The 23,634-nt window shown below is 56.9% G+C and overlaps 1 protein-coding gene across 3 annotated transcripts in view; it reads right to left on the bottom strand.

Annotated features, from left to right (window-relative positions):
- The window catches only part of SH3RF3 (SH3 domain containing ring finger 3), a 211,122-nt gene that overhangs the window by 72,533 nt on the left and 114,955 nt on the right, over window positions 1–23,634 (bottom strand). For 2 of the 3 annotated variants that reach the window (XM_021087104.1, XM_021087102.1), the window contains exons 3-4: window positions 22,056–22,151; window positions 3,856–4,209 (exon numbers count right to left, since the gene is read on the bottom strand). In XM_021087104.1, coding sequence (XP_020942763.1) covers window positions 3,856–4,209; window positions 22,056–22,151 — 450 coding nt within the window. The remainder of the gene's footprint in view (window positions 1–3,855; window positions 4,210–22,055; window positions 22,152–23,634) is intronic. The other variant, XM_021087103.1, reaches the window with a different exon arrangement.

Raw genomic sequence — 23,634 nt, forward strand, 5'->3', positions numbered from 1 at the left:
GTAACACAGGGTGTAAATCAGACTCTTAGGGACAATGCTTCCCAAAGAAAACTTTAGAATAAAACATTTATGGCCTGATTCTCTGCTTGGTTCCAAGAAGAGCCAACAGCTTGCAGGCCAGAGTGTGCAGGGGTCTCCTTGCTCCTGGCCCCAAGGGTCTGGGCCGTGAGAATGGTAGGGCTGGCGGGGCTGGTGGGGCAGGGCCTGGGCTGGTAGAGCTCATGCTGGTAGCTTGAGGTCAGAGGCGAAGGATCCAGGAGGAGGAAGTCTGTCCTGGGAGAGGGAGCCAGTCTCTGTGCCAACAGAATGTCCACAGTTCTCTTCATTGGCCCCCAGGATGGCTGACTGGCCACCTAAGACAGAGGCCACAGGGAGGCCAAATTCACCTCAAGTGGCCCCATTCACACTCCTCCCTGAAAGGGTCCCTAATCTGTGCACAAACTACTGACTCAGCACCTGAGCTGCTGACTCCATGTCTGCTTGGGTGTTGACAGACTCACTCCAAAGTCAAATCTGGCCTGTGGCTGCCCCTGCTGTTGAAAATAAAGTTTTCCTGGCACCCAGCTGCTCTTACCCACAGGCCACAGAGTCCAAAATGCTACAAAAACTGGCTGCCCTGTTCGAGGTATCCAGCCTTGCCTGTCGTGCTGGACCAGCAGCTGGGACCAAACGGCCATAGCAGTACCCAAAGGATTCTCTGCTGTGGGGTCTTGTAAAGTTTGACTTTGAACCAACAGATTTGCTAGAACATTTTTTTGCCAAGAAGAATCACAGGCAGTTCCCACACTCCACATTACCTGTACCCAGGCGTCCACCTGCTTGGTGGTCTTTGGCCACAGGACAGTGCTAGCAGCTCCTGTGGCCCCCTCTGCACAAGTCCTCAGACCAAATGCATGCTGGTCATATCTCAAGGACCTACCTGCCTTCAAAGAGAAGGTGCGCCCTGTGTGGTGAGAGGCTGCAGGAGGAACAGGACTCAAGAACCCTCAGCTCCTTTCAGAGTGGCCAACTATCTGTCCATGTGTCTGAGAGCACCTGGGCAGAGAAGGTCCACGCACACCTTCCAGCCCAGCAAAGCTCCCAAGCAGGCAGCCACTGGATGATGGCAGACATGGTGAGGGCTGAGGCTGTAAGGCCTGGGTCTACAACCCCCACTGGGTCTATGTGTCCCCTAAGGAGCTGGTGGGAGGGCTCTGGGCTGGGGGAGGTGGGAGGATTCTGAACTTCTTCATCATCCTAGTCCACGAACCATGAACCTCTACACTGGCCAGAGGAGATGTGGGGACCAGAAGATGAGGCCTCAGGTCCTCGGGGCCCACTCTGGCCTGTTGCCCTCTTGGCTTCTTCCATGCAGATCCCTCCCACCTTCGCCTACTCCTTGTGCTGCTCCACGAGGGCCCAGGGGCTGTGTCCTGCTTCCCAGTGGGCTGGCTGCTCCAAGAGGCTGGGGTCCACCACAAGCCCTCCTGTACCTGCCAGTGCTGCTATCTTAGCCGAGAGCTTGCCAATGAGAGGGAGGACAGAGGGGCAGCAGTGTCCCAGTCCCAGCAAAAGCCTTAGACTGGTTCCTCCCTCCTGGTGGCTGCAGCAGTAGTGCAGTGGGCACCTGGTGCTGCAGATGACAGCCGGGCCTGGGCACCCAGTGTTCTCGTCCCAATGGCCAATGGGTCCTGGGTGGCACTTCCCACATCTGCAGGGAAAGCTTTTCTTATGCAGGGTCCTCAAGAATGAGATTTTTTTCTTCTCATGCTCACTCAGTCCTCTTTTTTTACTCCTTATAAGACACAGAATTAAGTCTGCAACTTCCTGAAGATGGTACACACAAGCCCAGGTTCTCCGCAAGCAGGGAGTGCAGGGCCCAGAGGCTAGGCTGGTGTTTCCTTGGCTCAGAGCCCTTCGTGGGCTGTAATAAGAGGAGGTGGCCAGAGGTCCAGTCCATGGATGCACTGAGAGATGGCCAGGTCATCCGGGGAACTCTGCCAATTCACTCCTTAGACGCTAGAGAAATGCTCCCTTTTGATGTTCTTGCTGCTAAATTTCATATTCTCCTTCTTCCCCTGATTTTAAAGTGCATTTTCCTGATCCCAAGGGTTTTAGTTTGCTTATTTGAAGCTGGTCTGTAAGCCATGGTCTCTCTGAGGCTGAGAAGCACCATGTGGGTCAAAGCCCACTGTGGCTGGACGAGATCGCCCTGCATGGGCCTGGCCACCCCAGACACAGCATCAGGCACACCCATGGCCATCCAGGGATCCAGAGACAGTGGGTGTGGAAATGCTGGCTTCGGTTTCTATGGGTCACCTCTGATCCCCAAGTCACCGGCTTCTGTGCTAAGCAATTAAGACTCACAGACATGAAGAGACTCCGGGGACCCAGTGCTCTGGGGCCCTGCTCTCCACCTCCCACCCTCCAGCAGAGCCAGGCCACCAAACATGAGCAGAGGTGGCACGTGTCCCCTCTACATGGCAGCCTGTAGGGAACAGTGTGCTCGGCATGTTCTGCTCCCACCAGGGTGATGGTGACACTACCAACCAGGGGGGCAGTGTCGCTGCACTGGCCAGGTGATATGCGTTTTAGCCTCTGTGAGTCGCATGGTGTCCTCATGGCCACCAGCTCCTCTGCTGAGGCCCTAACACAGCTGAGCACATGATGTGCGAGCAGCGGGTGTGGCCATGGCCCAGGAGGGCTTTATCTACTGAATGGGTGGGTGTGCTTGGCCTTGTCTCCTGGTGTCGGGGGTTATGGCATGCATGGGGGCACACAGTGGACACACGGCATGGGCAGGGAGCAGGCCTGGAGGGTCGGCGCTGCCCTTCCTGTGGTGTAACCGGGCACAGGGGCGCCATGCACCCACTGGGGCTTTCCAGGCAGCTGGGAGGCTTCTGACTGGGTTTCCTGAGGCTGCTGTGAGCTGTGGGTGAACCCCTCCTGCTCTGACCCACTGGCCTCCATGCAGTGGGGTCACCTGCACAGCCCCTTCCCCGTCCTCTCCTGAAACCCCCGCTTCCCACAGCAGTGTCCCAAGATGCTCCAGTATTCCCCAGGGCCTGGGAGAGCTCTGATCTCTCTGAAGGTCCAGAGTGAGCAAGGTGGGCATCAGAGGCTCAGCCTGACCTCACTGCCCAGGTGGCCCTGCAGCTGCACCCTCTCTACAGCTGCTGGTGTGGACTCTGAGGGCCATAAAACAGTGGGGCATCTCATGTGCAGCCCACTCAGAAGGCAGCACAGCTGCCTCGGGTCCCACAGCCACCCAGGGAGGGATGGCCAGTTGGGGGCCAGGATTCAGGGCACTGGCATGAAAAATACCACATCCCTGCCAAGGACATCCAAGTCCAGGGCGGGGGAGATGGCCACAAATACAAGTGACGAAACAACACAGTCTGCAACCGATGTGAGGGATGCCCGGCAGGCGCAGGACGGTGAGGGGTGGAGGTAAGTGCAAGAGGAAAGTGAGGCCCTTGGCTTCACTGGTGACAGAGCCAGGGCCACATCCCACAAGACAGGCCCTGAAAACATGCCATCGCTTCTGGCTCTGAGCTCCGGACCTCTCTCTCCATTGACAGGGACAGTGTCAGCAGGTTACCAAGATGCTGAGGACACAGGAGCACTAAACCCAGACTCTCTCCACACCTCAGAGGGGCTGAACACCCTTGAGGAGCACCTCACATCTAATTGGGCTGTCTAAACACTGCTGGAGACCAAGACACACCTCCCACCAGGGCTTGGGGGGCTCTGAGGCCAGGACCCCAAAAGGTGCCACTGCCTGGCCTCCCTCTCGCCTGCCCAGGGGACCAGGGCACAGGAGCCAGGTGGAGCTGAGGAGGGAGCCCCCGGCCCCAGACCCACGCCCGCAGTTACCTGGGTGGGAGCGCTGCAGGACAGGTGCGCCAGGTCTCCAATCCTGGCCGCGGCCCGGGGGTCACTGGAGCTGATCAGCACGGGGGCGCTGATCTCCATGGAACGCCTGTGGCCAGCAGCCTGCGTGGACCTGTGTGTCACGCTGAGCGCCGTGAAGGAGTGCCGTTTCTTGGTGTTCTTCTTGCTGTCCACACGCCGCTGGAGGGCGCTGGCTGCCCCCAGACTGCCTGAAGTAGGACCTGGGGCCAAGCCAGCTGCCGTGCCAGGGTCAGAGGGCAAGGAAGCAAGGCAGCCAGATGCTGCAACCGGGCCCGGCTTGTCCATCTCCATCAGCTGCTTGGCAGCATCGTTGAGCTAAGGGGAGGGGGAGGCATCAGGGAACAGGCTGCACCCCCACAGCTAGCCCTCAGAGCTGCCTGTGATTTCCAGCTGGCTTTCCTCCCGCCAGCATGTCCAGCATGAATGGGGCCATGAAATTGCACCAGAGGCTGGGGTGGCAGCTGGGCATTTTATTCAAAAGCTGTGTTTTCCAGGGGCTGCCACCCCACATGCCCAGGATCACCCCATCTGCCAGTGCCACCCCCATCTGCCCAGTGTCACCCCATCTGCCCAGGGTCACCCCATCTTCCCAGGGCCACTCCCATCTGCTCAGTGTCACCTCAATCTTTTCCCAGGTGCCCAGAGAGGCAGCAGAACCCCACATGCTCCCCACTTTGGGCACACAGGACGCAGCTTCCCAGGCACGTGACCACCCAGGCTGAATGGACTTGGCTGGGGAGGTCCAGGGAGGGGGCAGAACACAGGCCCTCCTGGAGCAGGACACACCTGCAGACCAGGGAGGACAGTGGGGCCCAAGGGAAGCACGAGCAGAGATCAACTCACAGAGCTGAGAACTAGCATGAGGTACCATCCAGGCACTAGTTTGGAGAGGGATCTGAAGCCTTTGTGGGGGACTGGGGATGGGCTGAGCTCAGCCTGGAAGGACACACGGCCCTGATGGTAGATGGAGAGGAAGTGTGTGGGTTAAGAGACCCTCAAGAGTTCAAGGTCCCTGCAGGCACATGAAGGCCACGTGGCTCCAGCTGTGGATCTGTAGGTCACCTCGGGCAAGCGCCACGCCAGGTGCTCACCTGAGCCAGGGAGCAGGGAGGGCCTCGGCCACATGTGGTGGAGCCTGACAGCAGGCCAGGCAGGAGGTCCCCTCACCCTCGAGGTTCTCACTGGCACACCGATGGGGTTTGCAGCCGGCAGCATCTCAATGGATTAAAACCAGACAAAAAAAAGTGCTGGTGGATTTGGGTGGTGGGAGGAGGGATATTCCCTGTCCCCAGGCCGAGCAGGTCAAGGCACTGGGTGGCCAGCTACCTTCAGTCGGCCCAGGCACAAGGCTGTCAGCATTTCCATTACAAACACCTGTCCTTCACAGGGTGGTTTTGAAAAACTCACTCCCAGCCCCAAGACGTGTGATCTAAATCCAGGATTATTCTCTGCTTTGAAATGCTGCCTCCAGCCAGGCTCAGCTGTTGGCTCTATTTTAAGTCTTTACTCATCTGCTCCCTCAGCAATGCTGCTTGGAGGACAGATGGGTGCTGTCTCTCCCCCGTTCCCCCGCAGCCTTCACAGGGCCCTGTGACCCCCGAGGGCCAGCCCCCTGCACCCGTGTTCTGTGCCTGCCTGCAGGGCCAACTAACTGCAAAGCAGAAGCAGGAAGCACCAAGCACAGTGCCTTTGCTCATCAGCACTTAAACTACCTGCCACAAGCCTCCCTGTGGAAGGTTTCTGAACAGAAGCAATGGTACCGACAGTGCCATCAGGCTCAAACAACTCTGTTCTCCCCCAAAGCAGCAGCCCGAGGACCTCTTGCTCAGTCCCCTGGGACCCTGCCCACGCCCAGAGCACATGAGCCACAGGCAGGAGCAGGCTCAGCCTTGCCCTCGGCCACACCAGCCACTCACCCCCCACACTCGGCGCCCCACCAGCACATCTGTCCTGGGCTGCAGTGTTCAGCCATGATGCCCCATGTAGAGCTAGGGTGCAGGGTGGCCTATGTCACTCTGCAGGTGCTGAAACAGTGGACAGGCAGACTTCCACTAAGGACAGGAGGTCTCCACAAACTGCAGGAAAAGGAGGAACCACTGCTTCCCAGGGGTGAAGTCCCAGCATTTCATCCCACACCCCTGCTGTGGGCAAGGGGACCGGAGGAGGACCCCCTCCGTTGGAGAAACAGTTTGGGGACCTGAGGAGGACCCTCCGAGGGAGAAACACTTTGGTTTCATCTTGTTTACTGAGTCTTCACGTCCATGACAAGCAGCATCTTGCTGGAGCTACATATACACAGAATCAACCAGGAACCTTCCACCGAAGACTGGAGATCCTGTCCCGCAGGTTCAGACCAGGGCAGAAAGACTGTGTGCTTGCAGGAACCTGACTGGGTCTGGGGATCAGGAGGCTGGCCGCTGGAAGGCCTCCCCCTGCTGCCATGGCATACGGCCCAGGGTCCCAGTACACCCTGGCTGCCAGTACCTCCCGTGACAGCTGCCTCACGTCAGACTCATTAGAAGCAGCCAAGGTCGCCATTTCTTCAAACTCCAAACAGGGTACAGGCCTCTGCGCTGCCCCAAAGCCACCAGGTGCCCCCTCCCCCATGAGGTGCTGCAGCTCTGTCCTCCAGGCCTGGGGCCCCAGGGACCAGCCTGAGTTCTGGGGGCCAAGGAGTGGGTGAGCAAGTGTTGGAGGCTTCCCCGCTCCCCTACAAACGTATGCTGAAATGTCCCGTGAGAAATGTCCCTTGAGCCATGGGGGTCAGGAAGCCGGGGAGTGCCTCCTGGGACCTGCCTTAGATGCCCCTCACCCTGCGACGCTCACAGGACTGAAAAGGCTCTGTGGCTCCACCCGCCTGTGGGGTCAGCACGCCAGTTTCTCCAGGGGATGGCCACAAAATAGAGCTTCGACCAGCCACCACACCCAGGACTCTGATGCTGACAGGAAAAGAAGATGTGCTGACCCCACACACAAAGCGGAGAAGGTGGCAGTTCCAGCCTGTGACAGCCTCATGGAGCCCGTTCACGTGTCAGGACAGACATGCATCATGGGAAGGAGCACTGCCCTGCAGCCCTGCCCAGGGGCATAAGGCCCCACCAGGGTCTGTTCCTCGGCTTAGTGGCCCACCTCCCTGGACACTGTCCCACCAACTTCAAAAGTTCAGATGTGGTTTTCCTCCACAGTCACACCTTCCTGCAACCAGGCAAACACCTAGAATAACTTGGGCACTGAGGAGTCCTTCCCTGGGTGAAACAGCCCCGCAGACCAGTCTTTTAAATGAGAGGAAGCTGCACCTGAATCCAGGTAAATGGAGAAGGCCTGTCACCTGCAGGCTCCCGGGCCTGGGCTCCCAGGTCACTCAGATCACTGGTTCTGTTGAGAGACGCCAGACTAAATGCATGTGGGTGGAATCTTTCAAAAGGAGTAAGACTGGAAAGTCAGACAGAGGTGATGACCTCAGGAGTGATGGATGTGAGGGGAGAGCAAGTTGTGGGGCATGCCCAGCAGCTCTCAAGAGATGTAACAGGGGCAGGTGTGCCCACCGACCCGCCGCCCTGCCTTACCTGCCCACAGAGCTGTCAGCTCATGACCATGGCCCCTGGGGAAAGTGACCTCCCTTCCAGGGACCCAGGAGCCGGAGGCCACAGAGGATCCCCTTAGCAACATAGGTCCCTGAGCCCTGGCCCCGTCCTGGGCGCAGAAGCAGCTCAGAGCAAGCTCAACCCAGTGTGTGCTGAGCACCCTGGGAGCAGTTAAAGCTGCAGAGTCTGGGCCGCACATCTGCATTTCCACAGAGGGAGAAGGCCGCCCTGGCCCTGCACCCCCGCTGCCCTCCCAGCATCCACAGGGCCCTGAGGCAGCTCTGCCAGCCTTTCCTGTCATCCACCCTTCACTTGGGGGCTAAGGCCAGCACAGGTCACCACACTGGCAGGTGGCTTTTATTTCTCAGGGCTTCACAAACTCAGCAGCCGGTGAGAAATGGCCTTTATCTGCCCAAAGCTCCTGTGAGAGACACAGCAGGAGCCCCGCTTCACTAAGAGGAGCAGGCGGGCAGCTGACAGGGCTCTGATCAGCCTTTCCTGGGTGTCAAACACTCTGCTCCCCACCAACCAAACCATCAGCAGGGCAGTGGGAACGGAGCCCCAGCTCCCCTTCCACCTCCCAAAGGCTGCGTCTGGTGCCCTGAGGAACAAGGCTTACAGCTGGCTGAGCTGGTCAAACACAGTGGCCTGGAGACGGGCACCAGTCGAGCACAGGGTAAGAGAACCACCTTCCCTCAAGGGCGCGTGACCCTTACACAACCACTGCTCACACCTATCCCTTCTCACTGCCCAGCCCTCACTAACTTCATGCACAGTGCGAGAAAAGTGTCCAGCCTTGCTACAGCTTCAGGACAAAAACCTATTCAGTGAAGTTTATCCGTGTCTTTGGCAGCTGGAGGGGCTTGGGTTCATTTTGGAGATTCACATGTGAGACTTTAAAAAAGCACTTTTTTGGGGGGCATGAAATTTAGGTCAGGCAAATTCACGTTGGGAGAACCAGCTACCGTTACCAAGGTGCAAGTTTCTGTTCTCCTTTTATTTCAAACAAGTGCTGGTGATCTCGAGGGCCTGCGAATGACCCTGAAAGACCCTGACTTCTGTAGGTAGGGACTTCTATAGGTAGGGACGTGCCCCACTCATCCAAGCCTGGGTCCTGCACCTGCCGTGACCTCAGGAAGCCTCTGCCCTAGAGGCGTTTCCAGAGGCCCCGCAGGTGTGCTGTGGAACCCAGGGGAAGACCACCCTGGCTGCTGGGAGCCCCCTGCAGCCCTGGGCCACAGGCCCCTCACGTGTTCCCTGCCGCCCGGGCCACAGACCCCTCACATGTTCCATCTCCAAGTGCCTGAGGTGACAGGTGATAAGTAATCCTGTGGCTGTGCTGCCGAAGCGGGTGGGCGACTAGAGGCAGCTCTTCAGTAACAGAGATTTCAAACAAGAAGCACCAGCTGCCAGGATCCACATGGGCACAGGAACACCTGAGCTACCCATAATCAGGAAAAGCCTGATTATGGGCCAAAGACCACCTCTGTCAGCTGCCAGGCGCGTCCCACGAAGCTGGGCTTGTCCACCAGCCTGTGGGCCCCCAGCCACCCTGCAGGAGGCCGGCCCATCCCAGCTCGAGGCGCCCTCTCCTCCCTGGGTGTTCATGCCATTTACAGGATCAAGCCGCCCTCTGTGCTGAGCCCCGAGTTCTGGGCAAATTTCCTGCCCTGCCCAGTGACCCATGTTCATTTCAGCAACAAAGTGCACAAGAAAGAAATTTCCAGAGAGAATCTGACATGCATAAAGAGAACAGAAAACTCTGCTGCGGGAGTTCCCTTCGTGGCACGGTGGTTGACAGATCTGACTGGGAATCATGGGGTTGCGGGTTCAGTCCCTGGCCTTGCTCAGTGGGTTAAGGATCTGGTGTTGCTGTGGCTCTGGCATAGGCCCGTGGCTACAGCTAGACCCCTGGCCTGGGAGCCTCCGTGTGCCACAGGAGCGGCCCTGGAGAGGACAAAAAGACCAAAAAAAAAGAAAGAAAAAGAAAGAAAAAGAAAACTCTGCTGCTTGCAGAGAACGCGTGCAAGCTGGATGAGGCCCATGGGCAGCGGGTATCCTAGAGCAAAGAGCCCTTTGCTGGAAGCCTCAAGGCTCTAGGAGGACCTGTGATGAGCCTGCCTGCAGATAAACTTACAAGGAGACAAAGGCTCCCAGGTGACCACAGACCTCACCATCTATAGGAACCAGGTGTGGTGAGGCTCCTGGGGACGTGTGCTTGCAGGACACGTCTGACCACTTTTAACTGGGGGCCAAGATGACCAGTCCCATAGGGTCCTTCTGCCTTTAGAAGGCCTCGCTGAGGAAGGCAGGGCCTGCTGACCTGGGGAGGGATGGGAGGCAGGGGGCTGAAGAGGCTCTGGGGGAAACGAGGGGACTGCCAGGGGGCCAGCAGGGCCCAGGCTGTCCTCTGAGTGGGTGGGGGGTGTGGAGCTCCAGCAGCAGGACTCCAACTTCTGTGATGGGGACACTGCGATAATGCTGTTGGAAAATTCCCACAATTCAATGAAAAAAGCAACAAAGAAATACTGATGCAGCACAATCCCAAATTTGTTCATAATGTATACAAGTTTACACATGGAAAAGAATGAAGGAAACAGCAGTACAGTCACATTTCCGCTCATTCTTTTCCTATATGTAAATTACACTTACTGGTAGGATTACGGGTGACTTTGGTTTTCTTCTTCACACTTTTCTGAATTTCCCTATTTGAACAAAAGCCAGGTGTTAACAAAACAAGCAGATTAGGCTGGGGGATCATCGACCCATGGGAGTTCCCGGGTCAGGGCAGTGACACACTATTCCATTCTGTACAAAGCGCGAGGTGCCATAAAAGACACCACCGTTTCCCAGTTTAGATGCAGGAGGTTGGGAGCTGACATTTCAGGGAAGGTCTGGCAAAGGCTTCCTCCCACTGGTGACCATTAGGGGCCCAAGAGCCAGAATGGGAGGGAGACTGAAACATGGGGTTGGGGCTGGGGCAGGGCTGGTGACCCCATCCCATACCCAAGTCCAGGTCCTGGACCCTGTGGGGCTGTGGGGGAGGTGCCCACCTGAATCCCTGCTGCCATGACAGCCCCTACCTCAGGGAGGAGTGGAGCCGGCCCTGGAATAGCTCCCTGGCCCATTCTCGCATCCCCCCACTCAGGTATGTGACAGGGGAGGCCTAACTTTATGAACAGACACTGCCCCTGTCCTGCTCCTGCCTCGCTGCTGCTTCGCCTCCTCACTGGTTCCACGGATGTCCTGGAGCAAACTGTAGAAGCTACCTGGCTTCCCCTGTGATTGCTCAGGGAGCGTCCCTAACAGGGACACCAACGTGGGTCTGTCTTCTTGAGCAGGGGGAGCTCAGGCCTGGGGGTTCCCTCTCCATGCTCCCACCTCTGGTGCAAGGCAGCAATTCTAGGCAAGGGTGCCAACCCACTGCGGTCCCTGGTCTATGCTTGAGGGCAAGGAACTAGCAAGTTTCACTGCCTCCAGATCTGACCTATGTTTCTCCAAAGAGATTTGCTGATAATAAAGATAACACTTAAATTTCCACCTCTTAGACTCATCTTTTTATCAGCTGGATCTGAGACTATGAAGACTTCTTTGACTAAAACCTCAACAGCCCTGAAATTTCTCCCTAGTGCTTACACACTTGTTCATATATGATTGTGGTGTATATCTAGCAACAAGAAGTACTAAGAGAGCAGACTGCAAATGTGCATTTAGCCCCTTTGAAATGCAAAGGCTTAAGAAGCATGAATTAACCCCAGGGCTCCCTGGTCTTGCACAGGGCCTCAGCCATTGGGTCCAATGCAGGAGGCAGGCCCAGGTTTTGGATGAGAATCTGGCTCCCCTGCCTGATGACCTCAGGTGACCACAGGTGACTCTCTGAGAGCCCAGGCTGGCCGCTCCTGCCTGACCCACAGTGACAGGCTTGGCCTCTGCCTCCAGCAGGACCTAAAAACCTGATTATTCCAGAGAAGGCCTCACCCTGCAGGGTTTCTGGCTCCTCATTCTCCCAGCATCTGTGTTCCTTCACTCAGAGTAAAGTGAGAAACTACTTTAAATTCTTTTTCAAAGGGTCCAGGCTTTTTTTGCTCATCTGTAAGACAGTCTCAAAAACAGCAGTCTCGCAGTAAAGTATGATTTTGCACAGAGATGCACTCTACTCAGGGCCCCGTGCTGTTCCAGGGCATAAGGAGCTGTTCCTTGAAGTGATGCTTTCTCAGATGCAGCCCCCAGGGTGCCAGGACTGTCCTAGCTCTGCACCAAGGCCTGAGGTGGGCAAGGTCAGTGCCCGCATGGTATAGACCAGAGACTGTGGCACTGGGAGGGCCTGAGGCAGAGGGGCCTGGCCTGTCAAGGGAACAGAGGAAGGCTGGTATAGCTGGGGCAGTGGGCTGGGGTGGCATTGAGGATGCCACGGGCCCGCGTGCTGCAGCAATGAGACTGGATTTATTCTGAGAGCAACTGGCCTCCCTGGAGCTGGAGGCAGGAATGAAGCCTGTGTCACCTCTGGTGTCACTGTATGACGATGGACCCCAGGGAGGTGGGGCCTTGTGACAGACAACAGGGCTGCCCGGAGGCGCCCAAGACCCATCACAGCTTGAAGATTTTTAGTTTAGAAGGTTCTCCCTACATTCATTTGACAACATCAACTCCCAGGTAAAGGTAGGGTTAGAAATGAAGGACATGGTCAGGGGTACCGTGGACAGACGGACAAAGCTGTGCCCTGAGCAGGGAGGGATCAGGAAGGGAGTCGGACCCAAACCCAGATTCACTCACTTCTTCTGTGTGGCGCAAGCTCCGAGGTCCTGAGAGCAACCAGGCCAGCCTCCTGGAGGCTCTGACCTCACCCACCCCGACACAGCCCTCCGGGGGCCCAGCTCTACTGCCCCCAGCACGGCTGGCTCCTGGCCCCTTACCTCCCACCCCCAAGCCACTTCTCCACAGGCCCTCTGCACCCTCCGTCTCTGCAGCTCAGTCTTCTCCACAGAGGACACACCACTCCAGCTGGCACCTTTCCTCCACCCTGCCTCCTCCAACGCCCCCACTCTCCTCAGGGCCTGGCACACAGTGGGCACTCAGTAAATGAGTGAAGAAAGGATGAGTGACTGGAGGGTGCATGGTCGCCCCTTGGCCTGCAAGGCTCAGATACACCCATGGACCGGGAAGCACGGGAACAGCTGCCCGGGGAGATCAGCCCCTTCTGAGGCACCATGACCCTCTCCAGCTGCAAATCAGATAGCCTGTTCCTTCTGCACTGAACACAGGCCCTGAATCTCAGCCAAGACGCACTCCGCTGTCACCTTACACACCCCAGAGCCGTGGCTGAGTGTGCTTCCATCTTAACCCAGGCCCACCTGAGGGGGAGGCAGTCTTGGAAGCAGGTCTCTGCCTGGTGAGCAGCCCCCACATTGATGGCCGAGGCCCACTCTTGGGGCCGAGTGGAATCTGCCAAACGAGCCTCTTCCCTGACTTATTTCTCAGACACAGGTCCACTAGACCCACCGCAGCAGGCTTAGGCTGGGCCTGAACTTTGCAGCGACTCTGACATTAACGCATCCATGTCACCAGCCTGGATGACTGGGTAGGGAAGGTAGGAATGTGGACACCCAAGACGGAAGCTGAGTGAGGCACCTGCCAAGCCATGCCATGGGGAGCACAGCCTATGGGGAGGAAGCAGTATCCCTGAGCAGGACCAGGGACAGTCTGAAGATGCTGAATCCCTGAGCAGGACCAGGGGCAGGTCTGAGGAAGCAGCATTCCTGAGCAGGACAACAGTGAGTGAACAGCAGGTGGGGACAGAAACATTCTGAGGCATGAAGAGCACAGTGGCGGGAGCTCAGGTTGGGTGAAGAATATTCCCGTCCTCCACATACTTGATGTGCAGGCCTATCATTGCTCCCAAAAGCAACACGTGAGGGGAAGGAAGGAAAGTGGCTGGAGACTGAATAGGAAAGGTCAGAGAGACCCAGCCAGCTGCTGTTCCCACTGCTGGGCAAGCCAAGGCCACAGGAGAGGCCAGGACTCAGCAGGCAGGCAGGCTGATCCTCCCTTATGGCCCCAGGGGGAGACACTCACTCCCTGCTTGTCTTAGACATGGAGACTCATATCGGCCACCTCTGCTTTCTCTGGGCTGAACTGTAGGCTGTGGGTGGGGCTCCCACACAGAGGCTCTGGGGGGTGGGGCAGGGGGCCAGCAGGCAGGGACAATTCCTGGGGACACCGGTTTCACAAGGACTTTCCAAGTCCCACTGGGCACTTTCAAGAACGTGCTGAACATGTATCAGCTAAGACTTTAGAAACGGCCACTGGCTTAATCCTTATACTCTGACGAGTTCTGTGAAATACTGGCCCACAACCTGATAACACTGCACAAATGTACTACTGCCCACTGTGTGCCCAGTACTATGCCAGGACGAGAGGGAAAAGAAGTCTGTGCTACTGGTCCAGCCTCAAAGCTGCTCCTTACAGAGTTACAGAGACAGATGCGATGCTGAGAAAATGCTCGCCAATTACAGAATCAGAGACAATATATGCTACCTTATGTATTTTGTGTTACAAGATGGTAACTTCACAAATGGTTCAAAAACAGCTAAAGGAGGGAGGGATCAGGGTAAGCTGGGACCTACGCGCCTGCCTGTTTCTGTGGGGGAAAACCCAACGACCACACCCTGGCATCCAGATGACGCCTCGGAGTACAGACGCAGATCCTGGCGAGGCTGTGTGAAGGACACTGAGGTCTTACCCACGACAGGCCCTGCCAGCTCCTCACCTTCCCCTTGGTGACTGGGCGTCCGTCACCTGGGAGGTGAGTGCATTAAGCCTTCATGAGGGCACAGTCCACACCTGGACCCAGAAACGCAGGTGGGACTCATACCCGGGTCAAGGGTGGGGTATCCCTGCCCACAGCTGCCCCCTGAAGTAGAAGCTCATGAAAAACAGGATGTGCAACCACAAAAATAAAACGGAGCTTCAAGCAAAACTGCACTCCCCCCCAAGGTTCTGTGGCAGAAGCCCCTGAACTCCTGCTTCCCTCCTCTGGCTTTGTCGCCTTCCCTCTGATGTGGCAGAATCGGGGTGTCTGGAGGGTTGGGATCTCGGTGAGGAAGCAGATGTCACACCTGCTGAGGAGACATGGAGGAGCTACCAACTGGTGACACACCTACTGCCCACCTAGAGCACTGCCAACAGGACAGTCCGGACATGGCTGTAACCCAGCTCCACCGAGAACCATCACCTCACCTCATATGAAAGCCAACTTTCTACTCTTGGCCTTGAGCCAGGGGGGATTCCACACAGAGAGCCACAGCTGACCTACAGCTTTCCTGTTCTGCCAAAAGTACCTCTTGGATCCTCATTTTTTTGTCCTTACTTGTTCCCCCACTCCCGGTTTTACTGAGATACAGTTGACATAAATGCTGTATTCGTTTGAGATGTACAACATAAGGGTTTGTCACCCTTACTTCCAGCTTCTCAACCATCACAGGTTAACACAGAGGAGTAACAAGGACCATATCCACCCTCTCACCTGAAATGCTAAACACAGGTTTATGAAACAGTGGGGCATGAGTCAGCTCAGGAGTGAAGAACCACACACATCCCAGAATGTGGAGTGAAGAATAGAGCTGCAGAAGTGGGGTGATTAGCCCCACAGTATAGGAGCCCCAGCCCTGCCTAACAAAGCTTCAGAGCAAGACACAAAAGCATCATGCTGCTCCCTGTATAACTTGGTACCTTGAAGAACAAGGTTTGCAAATCTCTGTAGGAACACGAAACACCCAGCACCGGAAAAGCCAAGATTTACAGCACAGGCATCTAATTAAAGACACCAAGCATGCAAAGAAGCAGGACAATGTAACCTATAAGTCGACTGCATAGACGTTCACAGAGAAGAGTCAGGCAACAGGAACAGAAGCATCAACAGCCCAGCATCTGCAGAGAAGGCGCTCGGACAGCCACACTACACCCCCATGTCTATAGTGGGGCCAGTGCACGGGCCAGACATGCACCCAGGAATTGAGGGAGACACCCTGCAGCTTCTAGAGATGAGCTCCCTGGATACCCAGCCGGCCATTTGCAGCCCAGAAGCCCCATCTGTCTGTCTGTCCATCTGCTGGGTGTGTGCTTCCCACCGCCTGCCCCACCAAGGCCACCTCTCCTCCCACACAGGCAGGGACTGGAGCCCCTGTGTCAACTGAGGCTGCCTGCGGGAAAGAACAGAGGTCTGGTACAAGATGCCCCTGAGAGGTTCTGCGCCAGGCCCACCCGCCAGCCCTGCAATAAGGGAGGCCATGGGACAGGAGAGTCACAGGAACAAGCTGTAGCCACGTGAGTCTACCTCATGCTTCACGGTGAAACATCCAGATGTGGCTGCAAGCTGCTAGTTGTGAACCGGTTCCCGGTGAAGTAGTGTTGCCATCTCATTGGGCCACAAGCCAGGGGCCTGGGGGCCTGCAGGGCTGCCCGTCTCAGTGGCCCCTTTGGAGAGTCCTCCTGTCTGCACATGCAGGAGGACTAACAGCCTGGTGGTCACGCAACAATCCTCGTCTGTGCCCTGCTGGACCCAGGGGCACTGTGCCCAGTTCCTCACTGGGTCCCCTGCAGGCACCACACCTCCATCCCCCTCCGTCCATGCCGGCAGAGGGAGAACCCAGTGCAGACACATGGCTCAGCTGGAGGAAGGCAGCCTGCGGGCCCAGAGCCGTGCCACCCAGTCCATGTCTGCCAAGCGGACAGGGGCAGGGGTCTCTGGGAAGCTCCCCTCTCCCACCACCCATGCCTTCCCTGATACACTAGGTTTCTCTTCCAGGCATGGAGCCCTCAACTGGGAACACATCTTCAGGGAGTGGGGAGGGTCTGCAGAGGCCCTGAGGCTGAGGGGGCTCCGGGTGGCTCCCGAGCCTGGGTATGGATCTCCTGTTAGTTGCTGCAGACCATACCCAGCCTCCTCCCTGGAACCACTCTGCCTGGCCCAGGGCTCGAGCTGAAAAACCAAGACAAAGGCAAGGTAATAAGCAGAGAACTGGGGGTGAACCCAGGGCACGAGGGCAGCTGGCACCTCTGAGACGGAACGGCCCAGACCAAGGAACAACGGCAGGGCCATCTGCTCCCAGGGAGGCCGAGAGCAGAATAATGCCCTCTCTTCATACAATCAAGTGACAAAGAGACAACAGTGTACAGGAGCAAGAGTGCAACGTTGCAACCAGCCGAGGCTTGGGTGACAGCCACTGTAATTATCGCACTGCTGCTCAGACAGGAAGCAGCTACTGTTAGTCACCACACTGTTTCGGGTAGAACATCTATTTGGCTAAATCAAGATCTGCTTGGCCTCCATTGCTTCCCAGGATCTGTAAAGGTCACCACCTTGGCAGTCTGCTTGCACACCCCACAGGGTGTGGTCAACACCAAAGCTGAGGCCCGTGGTACTCACCAACAGAGGCCTGAATCGGGTTCCCCAAGGTCAGAACTCTCTGGATGCCCAGAGGTGAGGTTGCCCCACTTTCTGGAGCTCACCTGTCCTCCCTCTGTCACCCACAGGTGCCCATGTGGCTCCAAGTTTGGGACACAGACTCTCAGCAGATACCATCCAGATGCATCCAGCTCTGCAGAGGGCTAGGTGTGGGCTGGCTTGGATGGATCTGGGTGGCAGTTGGAGGGAGGCACCCCCTAACTTCCTTCCAGCCCCTCGCACCTAGTGGTCCTGGGCCTCTCCCATCGTGACCCCTAGCTCTGGCCCATCTGCCTCTTCGCAAGCTACACTCACCTATCTCCTGTCACCTATCACGGTTCCTGCTCTGTGGCCTCGCTTGAGCTCTGGGGCCAAGCAGACATGTCATGATTCCCACACCTGGGTCCCCGATCAAGCTCAGTGGGAGCTGAAGGAAACCTTGCCTGCTGAGGCATCAAACCAGGTCTCATCAAGGGGGTGTGGAGGGAGAGGGTGGGGGGGCTCCAGGCACAGTGAGGTCAGGAAGCAGGACAAAGGGGTTCCCATCCCCCTTCAAAGTGTCCTGGGACAGAGGAAGCTGCAGCCCACTGACCACAGGGGTGGGGTCTCAGGGGGAGGAGATGTGGGGGCAGAGCCCAAGGGAGGCCCAGGGGGCGGGGGTGGCCAAAGTCTGATGCTGGGATCCAGGCAACCGCATCTCCCTCCACATCCAGGCAGCCGGCCTAGGCTCGTCCTTTTTCCAGTTAACTAGTCTGGCACCTCTTCTGCCTCAGTCTGCCCCCCAAAATCTCCAAAGCATCTGGCTCTGCACGATCCCTGCCTTCTACTGAATCCAAAAACTGGCCCCAGCTGTTGGGCTGCATCAAGCACTTGAACAAGTACCAAGCAGGGGGGGCACCAGGAACGAACACAGGATCAGGGTCAGTGGAAGCCAGGAAAGAGGCTGGAAACAGCCAGGAGCAGGGCTCAGGATGGCTTCGTGGAGGCAGGGGACTGAGTTTCCAAAGGTGAGCAAGGGTGCAGGCTCCTGGCACCAAGGCCACAAGCTTAGAAAAGGAGCGGTAAACCCCGGGGAGCCTGGCATCTGCGCTCAGGGAGAGGGACACAGGGGCTGGGACGCAGGCAGGAAGGTGACATGTCCCATCACACCCTGTAGGCAGTGGAGCCCCAGCTGGGGGGTGGGAAGGGGCGGGTGTGAGAGAAACAGCTTCAGTTACAGTGAGGAAAACAGACCAGCGGGAGAGGGGGCAGCAGGTGCAGGGCAAGAATGGGGACATGCACCCACCCCTGTGGTTGTCCCGTCTATGTGCCAAAGACCCCAAATCTCCATCCTGCCTCTGTCTTCCAACCTGGCCAATGTGCACTCAGACATTCATCAGGCAGCCCCCGCACAGTTTCTCGGGTGTTCGGGGGAGGCCAAAACCCCCTGTGGCTGACAGGTGTTGTGAAAGTTCAGTGTGACGTTTTGGCACCAGATCCCAAACCCTCAAAAACCAGAGCCCAGAAGGGAAGTCCAGTCACATGTGGGTTTGGCCTCTGAGGCTAAGTGTGACCCAGCCTGCTCCCCTCCATCCTGAGTGACACCTGACTGGTGGGCAGGGGACTGTGAGCTGTGCTGTTGGTCCCACTGTAGAGGTGCTGCTGGATGTGCCCATCCCTGAGCAGTAGGAACGAGGAGAGGAAGCAGGCTCCTGGATGGAGAGGCTGGGAAGGCAGTGGGAGAGTCTGGGTTGGGGGAGGTGCCTGCCCCCAGGACCAGCAGCCCAAGCTCTGCTGTGGATGCAGCCAGTAGTTGAGGAGAACGTGGTGAGAGGAGGATTTCCACAGTGAGCCAGACATATGGACACTTCTGGAGGAGACAGGATGCCTGCTCAGAAAACAGCAGGAGCCAGGCCAGCTCTGAGTTTAACCCATGTGTGCCCGGGTGCCTGCCAGGCGAGCCCTGTAGAAGAGCCCCCTGGGGTGGGAGAGGATGAAGCGTCTCTAGTCCACTCCCAAAAGGTCCTCCTTGGTCAGGCATCACAGCCGGCCAGCACCGCAGGGCCCAAGCAGTCTCATGCCCCACGCCTGCCCCCTCAAACCACAGCTGCAGAGCCGGAGAACGGAGAACAGCTCCTAAAAAGCAGCCCTGCGAGGAGCATAACCGAAGACTGAGCTATGTCTTCAGGGTAAACCCCACCCTGAACCGTGCTCTGATGACAGGCCCAGCTCCCTCCTGGAGGGAAGACAGTCTGAGCTCTGCAGCCCACATGGAATGCCCCAGAGGCCGGGTGAGGGCGAGTCAATTCCACTTCAATATGCAATGGGACACACACGGTGAGTGGATCTTAGAAAATCCCCCTCCAGAGCCTCCTTCTTCAGCAGCTGCTGATGTCCAAGAGTCTGTTCAGAACATCTGAGGCTGTGGCTACGGCCAGGAACCCAAGGGCGGTGGTGGGGGGCCAGGTGCTGTGTGGCTGGAGCCCTGCCTGGGAAGGTGCAGGATGGGGCAGCTCAGGTCACCGTTTCTGGGAGAAGCCCAGCCCCAGCCTGGGAGGAGCTGTGCGAGGGGGAAGGAGGCCATGCTGAGGGCAGAGGGGCAGGTGTGTGGAAAGTAACATAATGTCTTTTCTATCAAAGAAAATCTTGGTTACTCCATTTTGCTCCAGTTTCGGCTGAAACTCCTGTGACACCCTCCCCCTTTTCCCCTCTGCTTCCAGTAACAATTTGTTTCAAATTAGCCAACCGAGAAGAACATGTGCCCTGACCTGGCCAATGGGAAGGGGACAGGTACATCACCTGCGTTAGGGAAAAATAGGGAGGGCCTTTTCTTCTTTGTGTGTGCTTTTTGAGTACCCATGCTTTTTGAGTACCTGCACCCTTCTGCGGAAGTAAAAAGCCTCGTCGGGATCTTCCTGTGTTCATGTGTCTCATTTTCCAACACTGACGATCCGAGCCATCTCCCCAACAGGCAGGAGCCCCCATACCCTCCAGGAGTGTCTTGAGGACCCTCTCCAGGGCCCAGGCAACCAGGATCTGGGGGGCGCAGACCTGTGGCTCTCAGCAGAGTGTGCCTGAAGCACGAGGGCCTCAGGCAGCCCCGCTGACTGGTTTTCCTGCCCTCGCCCAGGCTCTCCCTGACCATGCCCAAGGTCCTTCCAGGGAAGGGGAGCCCTGGGCCACTTGGCCTTCTGCAGGAGGCACTGTTACTTGCCTGAATTCCATACAAAACATTTTCTTAGCTTAATGTGCACTTCAAAGAGAACAGCACAGGTGTTAACCAAGCCGCCTGGCCCAGCCTCCCTCTTTGGTCAGGGGTGGGGCAAATTCTGCTGCTCCTGAACTTCTAGGAGAGCAGGGAGCAGGCTCACTCTTTTCTCTCTGGCTCCTTCCAAAAGTTTGTCTATGAGATGTATCCACACTTTTGAATGTAGCCTTTTCCTTTTCTCTGCCACGTGTACATCCGGCTCCAGTATCCGTCCCACTGCAATGGTATCTCAGTCTGGGGCATGGCGACAGGCTCCTAGGAATGTCCCTGTGCTGCCTTGAGTGGCCCAGCATGAGTCAGCCTGGGAAGAGGTCCCACTGACCAAAGAGCTCAGACTCTCCACGCCTGGTTTATCGTGTTGAGTTCTTGGGTCTTAAGCAGCAGGATGGAGAAGCCCACCTCCCAGTGTTGAAGCAAATGCACAAATGAGGCTGAAGGTGCTGGGGACTGTGGCCCTGGTGGGGTGGGGAGCAGAGAGTGTATGTGCACACAGGTGGGCACGTGTGTCCCGAGTATACGAGAGCATGTGTGCACATGGTTAGACATGTGTGTCCCGAGTATACCAGAGAGCAGTGTGTGCACACAGATGGGCACGTGTGTGCCCTCACAAGTGTACCAGAGAGCATGTGCACACATGGATGGACACATGTGTGCTCCCACAAGTGTACCAGAGAGCATGCATGTGTGTGTGGACACTGGTGGGAGCTCTCAGGATCTGCTGGGCAGCTCACCCAGAGTACGTGTGACAACCACAGGTGCAAGAGATTCAGGGAAAGGGGAGCAAAGGGCTGGGATGAGGCTGGAAAAACAGCTGAGGCTAAACCATAGACGGCCCTGGACACCCCCGCCCAGTGAGTGGACTTCACCCTACAGGGAATGGAAGCCACTGGCCCACAGAACTCAGCTGGGGCAAAGCAGGCCAAGTCCCCACACCATGCATAGCCCTGCCCTGAGCTGGGGGACTGCAAATTCTGGGTGGGGACCCTGGGGGCTGGGACTGAGGCTAAGTCTGCTGGTTCATCTGTCAAGCTGGGGTGCGCTTGGTGTTCCCACAGGGGCTGCTGAGAAGCTGGATGAGGACTCCTCAGAGGGTTTGGGGTGCATGCACTGGCTGAGGACTGTTAGGGTGACACAGTGGAGCACAGGTGGAGTGGGTGGTCAGTCTGGGGACTTACACATGCGGATGTATGCTGACAAACAGCAGACACACAGCCCATGGTACCAGGGGTTTAAAGGTCAAAGGTTCTGAACAGGCCCCGCTGGGCCACTGCCTGTAACTCCTCACTGGAAACCTAGGCTTCTTGGTCACACAAAAAAGGCAGGAAACCGCAGGCCTCAAATGAGCCCGAAACCTCTCCACTCCAGGGACCTGCAACTGACCAGCTGCCCTCAACCCGGAGTTCCAGGAGCCTCAATGTTCCCTCAGTGTTCACGGAGTCTCAGGAAAGGCGGTCTCCGGGTACAAGACCTTGTCTCCTGGGGTTTGGGGGACAAAGGCAGCACAACCTGGGAGAGTCTCTGAAAAATGGGGCTGGGCCCGAGACTCCTGAGAAGTAGGGAAGGTCTGCAGGGCTCTGCCTCATCGGAGGTGAGATGAGGGGCAGACAGGTGGGCAGACCACACCCAGAGACCAAGGCCATTCTTACACCCTCTGTGTGGAATAAAACCCACAGGCTGTCCCCATTTGACGCTGATGACTGTGGGGTAACCTCTTTTTCCTTAGAGGAGGGGCTCCAAGGTCAGGTTACTCTCAGTCTGGTGAGGCAAACAGCAAAGGGCAAGAGAGGGCCAGGGCAGGGCCTCACCTCCACCTATGGGAGGGGTGGGTCTGGGGGCATGGCCTCAACTCCACCTACAGGAGGGGATGAGTCTGAGGGTGCAGCCTTACCTCCACATACAGGAGGGGGAAGATCCCCACCTTGTCTCCCAGCATTCCCTCTGCCCAGTTGTCATCCACTCTTCTGATGACAGTCAGGACCTCATCCTGGAATCCCCACGTAGGCAAGACAGGGACACACACAGAAAAAGATACAAAAACAGAACCAAGAGACTGGTTAGCATCTCTGAAGCTAAGGAAAGACCCTAAGCGATGGCTTGTTCCAAGATCCGACATGAAAAAGATCCACTTCCCTATCTGCACCCAGGAGCTCTCTGCCTCTCACACTGTGACTTTAGCTGCAAAGATCCTCCAATGGAAGTGTGTGGCAATTCACAGTATAGTTAGTATTTAAAAATCTGTGTTCCTAATATTCATTTATGAATAAAATTGTTTTCCATAGAGTCAACTAAGCATAAAACTTTCTAAGTTTCTGGCTCCATCAAAGCACAAAATATGACCCAATCCAATAGCATTTATTTACAGTCATGGATGCATGAAGCTCTTAACAACCTTCTTAAATCCCTGTCAGACCAGAGGAGACCCAGGACGGAGGGAGAAGGTGGGCACAGGCAGGAGGAAGGAGGGACGTCAAGCAGGCAGACAGGTGGCCAGTGAGGGAGCATGGGTCTGGTGCCCCCACAGGTGCCTGGAGCCACAGTGAAGGACAACTAACAATGGGGAGAGAGCACGAGGAGAGGGGTGGCAGGGCAGCAGCGTGAGCTGGGGGCTGGCCAAGTTGTGCCACACAGGAGCCAGTGGACCCGCCCCAGAATGTTGGCCTAACCATCCAACCTGCCCCACACAACAAAATGCCTGTGTTTGTCCCTCAGGGTCTCCCTGGAGACCGGGGCCTACCTGGGGCTGAATGTTCCACCAGCCTGCCCAAGGGCCCACAACACCTTCGTGTGAGGCAGTAATGCGGGGGCGTGGCCTCTCAGGGTCAGAGGGATGTGTGACGCCAATGGCCTGGCTGACACGAAGCCACTCCCCTGTGAATGGAGCTTGTTGGGGGTGAGGCAGTGGGAGCTGAACGCGCCTCCCAGAGGACATGGGAGGGAGAGATCAGGATGAGAGTCTGCACGGGGGGTGGGGTGGGGGGTTCCCCATGGGCCCCCCAAATCTCTGGCCTCCTAGGAGTAGAGGGAACCATGCAGGGCCAACTGCACCCCTTGTTCCCCAGGTCCTCACCCCCAGTTCTCCAGCTTAAACAAATGCCAAAGAAAAAGGGATGTATGACTTTAGAACATTTCTTTTTCCAGTGGATACAGTCCAGAAAATCGCAACAGACACTGTGAGGCAACAGCAGCCTTTCACACATTACAGAGTGGCTGGTTCTTGGCTGCAGGATGATACCCACTAGGGTTTCCGTATGGTCAGTGCTTGGTCCTTACAGGGGGTGCTTTCCTGATAACCATCAGGGCCTAAGCGGCCGACTGGCTTGAGGAGGATGAACAGAGAGGGCACCTTGTTTATCTTACATCAAGTTCACAACCAGGAGAGCCCTGTGCCCATGATCCTCTCTGCCCAGAGTCAGCCATGGGGCAGCCTCTGAGACACTACCAACAGGGCAGAGGGAACGGTAACTGAA

The sequence above is a fragment of the Sus scrofa genome, chromosome 3 (genome assembly GCF_000003025.6).
Source record: "Sus scrofa isolate TJ Tabasco breed Duroc chromosome 3, Sscrofa11.1, whole genome shotgun sequence".
In the NCBI taxonomy this organism is placed as follows: domain Eukaryota; kingdom Metazoa; phylum Chordata; class Mammalia; order Artiodactyla; family Suidae; genus Sus; species Sus scrofa.